At 44.5% G+C, this 12,134-nt stretch overlaps 1 protein-coding gene across 1 annotated transcript in view; it reads left to right on the forward strand.

The window, feature by feature from the left end:
- The first annotated feature begins 94 nt into the window (after positions 1-94).
- Positions 95-12,134, forward strand: part of stard9 (StAR-related lipid transfer (START) domain containing 9) — a 37,917-nt gene continuing 25,877 nt past the window's right edge. Inside the window, exons 1-3 of the mRNA XM_062397200.1 lie at positions 95-705; positions 3,424-3,493; positions 5,827-5,943. Of these exons, the coding sequence (XP_062253184.1) occupies positions 659-705; positions 3,424-3,493; positions 5,827-5,943 (234 nt within the window). The 5' untranslated portion in view covers positions 95-658. The remainder of the gene's footprint in view (positions 706-3,423; positions 3,494-5,826; positions 5,944-12,134) is intronic.

Consider the following 12,134-nt stretch of genomic DNA (forward strand, 5'->3'; position numbering starts at 1 on the left):
GACTAAGAATAAGAGGAAGAAGAGGAAGAGGAGAAGGAAGAGGAGTGAGAGGAGGAGAGGAGGAGTAAGCACACTAAGAAGAAGAGGAAGAAGAGGAGTAAGAAGTGGAAGAGGAGGAGGAAGAGGAGTGGGAGGAGGAGGAGTAAGAAGAGTAGTAAGAGTGAGAAAAGGAGTGGGAAGAGGAGGAGTAAGAAGAAGAGTAAAAACAGGAGCAGTAAGAAGAGGAGTAAGAGGAGTGAGAAGAGGAGGAGGAGGAAGAAGAGGAGTGAGAGGAGAAGGAAGAGGAGTGAGAAGAGAAGTAAGAGGAGTGCGTGAAGGAGGAGTAAGAAGAGGAGTAAGAAGAGGAGTAATAGGAGGAGTTAGAGGAGGAGTGTCCCGCGGCGTCTCTCCTCCCTCTGTGTCCGGCAGGAAGTCTCTGTCTCCGGCTCGGAGTTGTGGAGGAGGACCGGTGTGGCGGAGGGCGGGAGAGGCGGTGGATCCAGGAGCAGCAGCCGGGCAGAGGATGAGCTGAGCGGGCAGCAGGAGGCAGCTCCCTCCCGCCTCACCCTCCTGTCGGACCGACACACACCCGACATGCTCACGCGGGGACAGGTCAATCCACGGCGGCTCTCCGGTGCGCGTGAAACCAGTGAAACCAGTGAAACCAGCGGGACACATCATGGCAAACGTTAAAGTTGCCATCCGAGTGCGTCCTCCCACTGCGAGGTAAGGTGCTCGTGTTAGCTAACTTCTGACATCTGCTACACACACTCATGGAGCTTCTTCACCAGGGTCCACTCTCTGTTGTGTTGTTCTACTGTGTGTCTGTTTGTGTGTGTGAGCTGCTGCTAGTGCTGCTAACCAGGTGTGTGTGTGGGGGGGGGGGGGGGGGGGGGGGAGTTAGCATGTTGTAAACAAAAACACAACACGAGCAGCATTGTGTTTTTGTTTTGAGCTCATATTTGTGTTTAGCTTTCTGGTACACAAACAGAGAAGAAGCTAGCTTGTTAGCTTTCTGTGAAACTTTGTGGCAGCTGAGTGAAGAACAGACACTGAAGCTGGTTGTGTAGTAAAGTGTTTATTATCTTTAATATTTAACTAATTGATAGGGTTTGTTATTTGAAATGATTTATGGTGTCTTCAGATAACCTTTGGTGGAGCCATTGTTTTGAATAACCAGCAAATTTCAACTACTAAATAACTACCACAGTTTTCTGTATATTTCTCAAAAAACTAAATATTAAACCCATTAAACTCCAATTTTCCCTAAAGTGTGTTTAGAATGAAGAAAATCTTTAGATCTAGTATGTTTGATTCCATATTTATACACCAAAGCTAATTCTTTGTATTTGTAAGCCTGCTCTGCACTAAAACCTGATTCTGATCAGTCGAATCAATAACAAATCAATCAATCAACACTTTTAATTGACATATGTTGGTACAAGATAGTTAACTATCTAACTCTCTATTTAACGAAGTTTAAAAAAACATTTTATTGTCACCTATGGCTCTGCAGAATAATTTAAATTATGCATCAGTTAGATTTTCATTAGTTGCAGACATGAAAATAATTGAATTGCATTTTGTTTGTAAACACATGCTGCACTGGTTTGTCCCAGTGCTTGAAGCCATATGATCTCCATGTTTTAATGACGGCATATGGTTCCATCAGATGGAAATATTCTTGTTCATTACTTTACACTGACGTTAACATTACTCATTTCACTCAAACCACACGTTGGAACATAAAATGAATCTCATATGCCCCATTTTTTTTCTCCTGTTGATTGAACAATCATCTGTTAACTCATATATATATCTTTATTCCCATATGCTCATATAACTTTAAGCAGCTTAGTGAGACACATTTATGGGACAGAAAAAAAACCTTCCCCTCATTTTTCCAGTGCTTTAAAATCTACTGTTGAAGCAGCAAAGAAACACGAGGAAGTTGTAAAGTTGCTTTTTTTTCTCTTCTCTGCAACATGTTGAATAACAGGTCTTCAGGGTCTGCACATAGAGAGCCTATAAATTCTATAGTGGTACATGAAATTGCATTTACCTCCTGCAGGACATTTCTGCAGCGGTGCTGAATCTAACGTCCACCGCGGCACCATGATAAAGAATTATTCAAGCTGTGAAGCGCTGGACAATGATTCTTTCAACCGGTCTTCCTGGTGTTTTGCATAACAATAGAATTTCTTATCCATAATGCTCACTTGTTGCGAATCTGTCCTTCCTGATTTCTGGCTCTGACACTCACACTGTGCTTGTTTCTATTGTAAAGAGAAGGATGTGTTTCCTTAAGTTTATATTGGAATAATGATCTGCTGCATGGCAGAGATAACACTAGCACCATCCTGAGGCACAGATAGAAGTTTGTAGTTTATTTGTTTTATTGACCTGTCGGATCTAGTGCCCCCCCCCCCCCCCCTTGAGAGAACAGTCAGTCCCCCTTCCCCCCCCCCCCCACCACATGTGCAAGAAACACACGTCAGCCTGGTTGTGAAATTTCTCGTCTTGGGTTCGTATCAAAGTGTGTGTTTTTTTTTTTTTTTATGAGGTTGATTATTTTCCACCCCACAGCCTCCACTTCTCCATGCTGGGTAGAGCCTGAGGTTGACTGTTGGTGGTTTTGGGTTGGGTCCTCACTGCTGGGGTTGGCAAAATGAGTCCCGATCGGTGAGGCACTGGGTGGGAGGGGGGGGGGGGGGAGCGGACAATAACAACAGCCCCCTGCCTCCCCCTTTAAACCCACCACAGAGACGGAGAATTTGCACTACAGTTGCCATCATTATCGCTCCTGGAGATTTAAACTCTGTGAGCGCTCTTTGTTTTGATTGCCTCCACTTCTGCATGTGTTGCATCAGTTGTGCTCGGTCCAGCTGTTGAAGCACACACAGCCGACAACTGAATTCACTCACTTACACACACACACACACACATATACAAGGAGGCACACTGGTCCCAGTCCCACACACACACAACTCTCGTGCACGCTGTGGATTCTGTGGAGCTGGCACAGGCTGTCTCATCAGATGATCTCTTCTGCAGCGTGAGGGTCTGTTTTCATTTGAATCTGAGACTGTTCAACTCTTAAGTGACAATTTCATGGATCCCATGCACAAGCACACAAAGAATCATTGTTGTAAGTGTCACGTGATTGCCTCCGGTCAAGTGGAACTAGCGTAAATGCATCAGGACATGCTCCCGATTATATCAACAGCAACAGCAGAGGTTTTTTAAACCAATTTGAATCTGAGTGTAGAGGGGGAGAATCTGAGCCCAAAGGGAAGCCATTGTTAAATCTCCTGTCTGGTTTGCATTTGAAGTGGGAGACACTGATCAACACTGATTGTGTCCATTAGATCTCCTCCTCTCCTCTATTGTTTCCCACTGACTGAAGTCGACTGGGGTAAGAATCAGTTGTTCTGTCGTTCACAGGGAAGGTGCGGATGGAGGAAAGCTTGCAGTTCAGGTGGAGGATAAATCTGTGAGGATCCAAAATGGGAAGGTGAGTATTTCCGTACACAGGCATCCCACATACCTCCTAATGAGTCATCTGCTGGGGAGTGTTTTTTGCTGGATTGGGTGAATCTGGACTTGCGTGCAGAGGGAGGACATCACAGCTACAGGATGTTTACAGCTTTTTGATCAGCCGTTTCCTGCTTGATGCCATTGCTGTTTATTATTGATCGAGTTCACAAATACACACACACACACACACACACACACACAGACACACACATTGGGTCAAATATATGAGGTCTGGACACTTGTGAAGACGGACAAGAGTTTTCTATGTTTATTCTTTCTGACTGAAAGGGCTAATTTTGGGTTGGATTTTAGTTTGAGGAATTAGTGTAGGTTTCAAGGAGGTTTTGCACATTTGGAAATAATCATTTTGTTATTTTGTGTAAGTCTAGTAAGATGATACTTTCACCAAGTTACGAACCTGCTGTGTCAGACGGCAGGGCAGACAGTGTGGTTCTCTCCCTACAATTCCAGCTTGGCACATGTTACACACTTTTTCGATGTGAATGTTTGCTTTGCTTAATAGCTAAGATAAAAGCAGGGGAGAGTTTGTAGATAGCTCGTTGTAACCTTGTTAAAGATCATATCACAAACGCCCACATTTGTCTCCTTCCGTGCCACATGTGTATGTGGTACTTTGTTTACTTTACTTTGGTTCGATTTTAAAAGGCAGAAGAATGGAGAGAAGTTGGGTGGGGGGGAGGGGGGGGATTACAAATGATGTGACAGAGACAAACCACATATGGCTTCCCTCTGCCGTGGAAAAGGATCAAGACTCCGAGGCTCTTGCAGGGGCTCATGGGAATAATTTATTTATGGAAAGTGGGACAGTTTGGGAACCGAGACAGAAACCAGCCTGGATTTTTACTGGATAATAAATGTAATGTTCACAAACGGCAAGTAATAAAAACTATATAGGCTCAGAACTAAATTAAAACTTTTGAAACAAGAACAAGATAAAGGGAAACTTTCTCAAATAGACAACATAGTTCTCTCTAACACCATTAGTCGGTGGTGGGAGCTTTGTTGGTCCTGGAGATTCTTCCTGTGGCCGCTGTTGCTCTTTGCTAATCCCTCACACCACCAGGCCATTGTTGGATTTCAAGTGAGGGGTTAAACTGAAACTCTTTGAGGTGAGGAAATTGCAGAGTACTAATTGAAACCCAGAGCTTAGTGTTGCCAAATGCTGTCAAAGTGAGGAAAGATGATTTCATAAAGTCGTTCATTTGATCATTGATCTAGTTTAGTTTGAAGTATGACTTTAGCTGGATGTCCAATGTTCTAGTTTGTGCATCTGATCCTGACCTCACCACATAATGTCATGGCAAAATTGTACCGCCTAATGTTTAGTAAATTGTTTTGTTGACCGAAAAATGACTTTCACATAACCCTCACATGTAAGGAGCTAGAAATAGCTAATGTTTTAGTATTTGAGCTTAAAGATTGATTACTCAATTATCAAATTGTTGCTTATGTATTTTCTATTTATCCATTAACCGACAAATAGTTTCAGATCTAATTTCATGGTTTACATATAAAACATAATCAAACGATGTGTCCTGTTCTCATTGAAAATCATAATTTAAAAAGAAGTGGATCTTTAGGCTTAAATTAAGTTAACTTGTTTATTCTGGCTTTGCCATGAGAGCAGCACCATCTATTTTTCACTATATATATATTGTGTTATAATCACTCGATACAGAATCATCAGTCATAGAGATCCTGTACAGATCAGCTGCAGGTGGCACTTTCTCCTCAAAAGACAGAGATTCGTGGAAAGTCACCTGCTTAGAGGAAATCAAGTGCTTTTCAACCTTCATTCTTAAAAAAAATAAAACATGAATTCACAGAACATCACTAAACTGAAGTGGTTGTCCAGGTTGAACGCAGCGATTTAGAAGAAATGCTTAGACGCTTGACAGTTTTCCATTGAAGCTGTGGTGTCTGGACAGGTCCTGCTCCTGCTGTGTTGTTGTTCCTCAGTGGAGGATTCACTCACAGTAAGCAGAAAGGTGTTTAGTGTTAAAGCACCGAGGCGAATGCCGGGCTGCAGGAGGAGGGAAAGCATTCTTAATGAATGGAAACGGCTGGCTTGCAATTCCTCACCCCAGCAGTCCCATAAACAAAAACTGTAATACCTGGCCTTTTAGTTTTCAACTTCACTTTTCATGTTTATTAAATGCACAAACACATTCATCCACATAAAAGTGTGTGTCAGGTTTAGTGTCTGTTTGCTATTAAAACAAAGCCACTGAAATAGATAAATACACAATGTAAAATGTGCGCTTTATTCTTCTGTTTCCCTCCCTGAAGCTGGACGGACGTGCAGACGGAGCTGTGGATTCCAGGGAGAAGCTCCTGGAGTTTGGTTTTGACTACTGCTACTGGTCGGTGGACCCTGCAGACCCTCACTATGCCTCGCAGGAGGAGGTAAGGACCGAGCTTCCTAACTGGCTGTGTTTACATTGACTGCAAAGCCCTCTTCGTGACCTTTCCCTCAATAAGATGTCATTCTAATTAAGGCTTTCCTACACTTCAACACTCACTTAACTGTTACAGCTATTTAACATGTATCTATCATTTTTTCATTGACATGCTATTGGACATGCAGGAGTCCAAATAATAACTGAAATGTCTCTCTACTGATGTTTCAACATCTGAGTTTACATCCAGTGTTCAAGAATCAACCTGAACTTTCTATCATGCTGCTATCATGACTCAAACACTACATTCCGAAAAGGAGACCAAACACCTACAATTGACTTATTTGTTATTATACGGATATTTCTTTATCTTGTCTTGAATACTGGAATATGTCAGTTTTAATGCAGGAGGTGAGAAATAGTTCTACGTATTTGTGCAGCGCTTCCTACAGATTCGTTTTTGTGCCACGTTATCTTGTGTGGGTCGATGTGTGCTGATCCAGGCTTTTGCCACAGACACAATCTCTGTACCAACCCAGAGCCCAGAGGAAACACTGACAGACCAGGACAATGGGGGCGTGTGTTGTGTTGGATGTGTGTAACACTTGTGGCCACTCGGAGAGGAGGGTTATGCATATCAGCTCCATCTGTTACCCAGAAGTCTCTCTGCCTCAGACATGGCCTGGGTTGAGTCTGCTTGCTTTTCATTTCACAGCTGTGATTGGGCGACCGGATTTCTTTGTGTTGCTTTGATTGGAGGGCGTCCTCTGAACCTGAGAAGGCTCCAGATCCAGAGGAAGTCTCCGAAACCTATTCACATACACAGTTCCTTTTTTAGGTAGCGTGTCTCGTTATTAATGCATTTTCCGTATAGTTTTCATTGTTCAGCGGAACAGCTCCAGTTGGTCCTCGGGGTCCCTCCTCTGCCGCTGCCTTACTGCCTGTCTGTCTTCTTGTCAGAGCTGCCTTTGTGTGTGTTTAAGAAAGACAGGGCTGTGATGGCGGCCTACGCAGAGCACTGAGCTACAGATAACACAGCCTCTTCCTCTCTTCTTTCCCCCATTTCTCTGACTCTTGGTCTGGCTGCCTCCATCCTCAGCAGAAATGTGTCCAGTCACAGTGGCCTGGTCGAGACAAGACATTCCTCTGTTGACCCGTGGGCGGGTGGACTGACGGCAGTAAAGGGCCGAGCTGCGGGATTTAAATCTGACCCCTTTTTTTCCAGCATGAGAATCAAAAGCATTGTCTGTTGAAGGAAAAAACTGGTTTACGATCGCGTCACTAATCGCATCACGGTTGAAAATATTTGAATAAAGCACGGGGCGGTTATTTAAATAATGCATCTGAAGAGACAGTGAGCGTATGACGGAGGGGGAAAGAATGGAGGTGTTTGTGTTGCGATGCAGAAATCCAGATTAATGGAGCATGTAGTGGCAGGTGGACTCGTAACGTAAGAGCCACTCTACCCATTTACAAGACATGTTTTTTTTTCCAGAGCAGCAAAGAGCCTGTGTGAGCGGTCGGTTGAGTACGTTTGTTTTAATATCTGCAACCAAGATTCAGCAGCAATGTTCTGTTGTGTCACCTACTTTCACTTGGAGGCAATCACTTCACCCCTAAGGGACTGAAACCAGGGTATCTCCACTCCAGCACCATCCAACCACACCAAGCATTCCCCCGAGAGACTGGCCTCCTAGCCCCTGTACCCCCCCCCCCCTTCTCCAGCACCATCCAACCACACCAAGCACCCCCTCGAGAGACTGGCCTTCCAGCCCCTGTACCCCCCCCCCCCACACACACACACTCCCCACTGCTCCTGTGCACTGTCGACTGTACATGTCCATGCGTCAGTGATGGTTTACACCGGATACTTGTCATCTTAAACTCTGTGGTTGTATCGTTGCTGCTGAGGACTCCCCGACTAGAAAAACCTTGTCTTACATGGCGGGAGGTTTTCGTAATTAAGTTTTAATGTGGTTGAAACAGAAAGAAGTTAAGTAGAGAGGAAAGAAAAAGAATAAAACAGGTGAGGAGAGGAAGGATGTTTTTGGAAGAAAACCATAAACCGTAATGGGAACCAGCTGTTTAGTCATTGCACAGGAGAACTGTGAGTATTTCTCTAAACGCTGCCTTTTGTTTCAGGCCTAGATATTGAGCTAATAAATATCATTCCCCACTATTTATTGACACAAACCCCTCGGCTTGTTTATTGCTTCTGACGGTACGAAACATGGGAGTGGAAAACAAAAAGGCACGTAGAGTCAAGAGAAAGTGAGTAGAGAAAGTGGGATTGCAAATTCCTTGGGGGGGAGGGGGTGGGCTGGGGGTCCTCTGTGCCTCTGCAGCCCCCAGCTCTCGCCTGCCAAACGCACATCTGCCTGACTAAGTCATTTTTTTGCAGTTAAATTTCAGTGCTAAGACGTCACCCCTAAGGATCTGTCTCAGAGCACAATGCAGTTTTTATGGCCAAATGGAGTCAGCTTGCTAAGGGTTTTCCCCCCCTCCTCCTCTTCCTCCTCCTTCTCCTCTTTCTCCTCCTCCTCTTCTATCTCCTCCTGTCTCGGTCAGTGCAGGGCGTGGTTAGATTTTGCTCGCGGTGTTTCTAGGTCTGTGTGTCAGTAGTGCTGCAGGCCGTGGGGGGGGGGATGAATAGTTTTTCTGTGCACGGGAGGAATCCTTTACACACGTGAGCATTAACACCCTCCCCCCCCCCCCCCAAAGTAAGACAGCAAATAAACAATAAGCTGTCCATGAAGAAAAATAAGATCTAGACCATATTGATACAGAAGAAGCTCACGTGATCTCTGAATAGACTTGCAGCTTTTTATCAGCGAAGGCAGAGGATTTAAGGAGATGTGACAAGAAAGAGTGGAACTAGTTTGTTTCAGAATAAAGAAAATAATTTTAGCTATTTGTAAATTTAAACACCTCGCTAGGGCGGCAACTGACATTTTCTATTATTGATTAACTGGCCTCTCAAATAGAATGTAAAACACATTTTGAGGATATCAGCAGAGGGTTCAACCGAGGGCAGAGTGAAACTGAAATCAGATGTTTGAGTAAATGCTTCTCAACCATCTTGTTTGTCTCTCCCCTCACAGCTGCTCACACACCAAATCACAAACACCAATCAGCTGCAGCGTTTCCCCTTCAGGCACGTCTGGACGCTGTATTTTTATTTTTCAACGTAAAACAAAAGTTCTGAAGGTATTCTTTGCAGCCTTGGTGTTGAGCGTGCTCTCCAGGCTTCTCCCTCATCTGACAAGGAAAATAAAACCATATGGCAAAAACACTCACAGTCAGTATCACATGTTTATCTCTGCCAAGCAGGTTATTTGTTTGTGTGTCTGTCAGCAGGATTTCCCAAAAACAGCTGAACTGATTTACGTACAATTTTGTGTAGGGGTGGGGCATGACCCAAGGAAGAAACCCTTATGTTTGGGATGGATCCAGATAAACGGGCAGATCCAGGAACCTATTTTCAATTTCTCAAACATGGTGAGATCGGACGTTAGCCTTGATTGAGGTATCTCAGTCTTATAATTGAATTCATGTCAAACTCTAGTAATATTGCACCACTTTATCCCCTTGGTAGGAAATCAATACTGTCCCACTGAGCCCTATGGATGTCACACACGGCTCCTATCAGTGTGAAGAATGGAGATTTGTTTTGCAGCTCCGCTCCACAGTGTTGTGCTCTGGCCTCTTTAATGAGGAATGAGGGAGGAGCGACAACTCCACAACCCTCTCTCCAGATATGGTTCTATTTATTTGTTTTTAAGTCTAGCCTTTGCCCCGGCCTCGGTCCCAGTAAGAGCGTATGCTGGTGGAAAGTGGGTTGAACAGCCCCAGTGACCTTTCCCTTAAAATTTTTTGCTTCCCTTGTCTCCTGCTCCTCTTTTTTCCCACTGTTCTTCATTCCCATGCGTGGGGAGGGTAATGAAGAGCAGCCTGTCTGTTTGGCCTTCATATCTCTCCCTCCTCCCTCCCTTGCAGCCTCTCCGCCCTCCCATGCTAATTTGACCTACAAATTCTGTCCAAGTGTGACAAACAAGAGCGTTGTTGAACTACAGCTAAACAGCTTCCTCTCTCTCTGTCTTCGGTCTCCCTGTCCTCGTCCTCCCCGTGGTTCTCGACACATTTAACCCAGTTTGTCCAAATCAGAATCCTCGCAGGAAGTCAGGATCTCTCATGACATTTCTATTTCCCCGTGTCTAAACAGAAGTATTTAGTTTTAGCTCCAGGTCCAGCTGGTGTGTTTTTGTGATCCAGTTGGAAAGCGTGAGACAGGAACCAAGTGAGCCTCTCTTATGCTGCAGCTGTCCACTCCTACAGGGCGGAGAGAACTTTTTTCTAACATTTCTTGATAGCAGCAACGTTCTTCGTTTGACTGACCCCATGGGGGAAAACGTTGCATCTCCTTTTGCTCTAGTTAGACCACGTGCAGTCGTGTGTGTTTTCACTGCTTGCAGAAACGCCCTCCCAGTACGAGCAGTTGCTGAGGGGAAAATTCATCACGGTCCTCTCGGTTGCGTCAAACCTGGCACAAGCAAAGAGAGGCTGAAGTTTTTAAATGTGGCAAAGGGCTTCACTTAGCTTGGCTGGCCGTCTGCCATCCCCCATGACAACAGTTAACACACATTCACACACACTCACATAAATACTTTTCCGGGGTTCAGCGTGGAGCAGGCCACATAAACCCAGGCGAGCAATCTGTGTTTTCCACAGGCGGTGATTACAGGTCTTAACTCATTACACAGACATTACAGCATTAGGTTTTCACTCCTGTCAGCCGGTCCCTATCCTGATGTCTTTCTCTTTAAACCATCGCCACCATCTTTAAACATTTTCCCTCCACTTCACCGCCTTCGTCCAAGTTTTTTTCCAAAGTTAAAAGGCCACAAACCAGACTCCCTCTTTAGAAAATGACCATTTCCCTTGTTTCAAAACAAACAGGGAACGTAGTGTTTATCATCGTCCGGATCTCTTGCATGAAACCCAGCTGGTTCCTTCAGGGGAGTTTTCGTCTGGTTCAACTTAGCTCGCTGCACATTTGACATTCCAGCTGCGAGAGTTGGCTTTTTTGCACAATATTTCTGTATATTGTCACTTAGTGGACGTCATACATATCATGTGGCAGTATTTATAGCTGTGTGCAGTCTTATCCGCTTTATCTCCCGATATTACATTGCTCACAGCTGCGTTCTTCATATGTGAAAGTCCAGGGAAAGCCCGGACCCAGTTGTATTCCGTAGCGTTTTAACTTGCACCTGTTTTCTCTGAGGGCTGCTCCCCCAGTTTTCCTACTTTACTAGAAACTTGATCTTGCATACATGGAACAAAATATGGGTTATCATGGCTGAACTGTGCAAAAAGTCAACAACAAGGTTTGAAACTGGAAAACTAGACCGAATTAGACACTCAGCCCCCCCCCCGCTCAACCCAAACCCTTGTTTTATTCTTCCTTCCTTACTCTGTGTTGACTCGATCAATCTGACCTGCATTTCCTGCACAAGAATGCAAACTATATTCTGCTTTTCCTCTCTCATTGTTCGATTGTTTGTACATTTTTCCCTCAGAGGAGGAAGCAAACTCTGAAGCTTTGGTGCTTGTTGTGGATGCTGCTTCCTCTCAGTCGCTTAGCCGGTCCGACACACACACACAAACACACACATGCAACAGGCCGTTGATGACAACTGGCTTCCTGCTAATGGAGGTTTTTAGTCTGTCCCCTGTGTATTTTGGAGGTGACCGACCTGCCTACACGCTTTCTGTGCCTCTTGCCCTGTCACTTTATCTCCAGGCTGTTTTCCTCCAACTTGATTTCTGGAGTACATTTCCATTCCGGACCCGTCTCTTGCCTCACCTGCTTTGTTTACACTCCAAATACCTCCCGGTGTTGCAGGGTGCTGTAAACTGTGAAAGTGACAGAGGGGTCATTGTGTTCATTTAGGCATCCAGAGTACAATGGCACAAATTACGATCCTCTGATTTAATTTGATCTGACAGTGATGACAAACGGGCTCATTTGAATGTTGACCGTCTAGACAAACTCATACACGTATTAATTATAATTATCACAAGACGTTGAAATAAGTTTATGCTCCTTGTTTTGTTTTTGTTTGCAGGTCACTGGGGTATTTCACCGACTTTCATTTAAACAAAAACGTTTGAAACCCAGTAAACAGTGGAAAGAAT

Source organism: Platichthys flesus, chromosome 10 (assembly GCF_949316205.1).
Source record: "Platichthys flesus chromosome 10, fPlaFle2.1, whole genome shotgun sequence".
In the NCBI taxonomy this organism is placed as follows: domain Eukaryota; kingdom Metazoa; phylum Chordata; class Actinopteri; order Pleuronectiformes; family Pleuronectidae; genus Platichthys; species Platichthys flesus.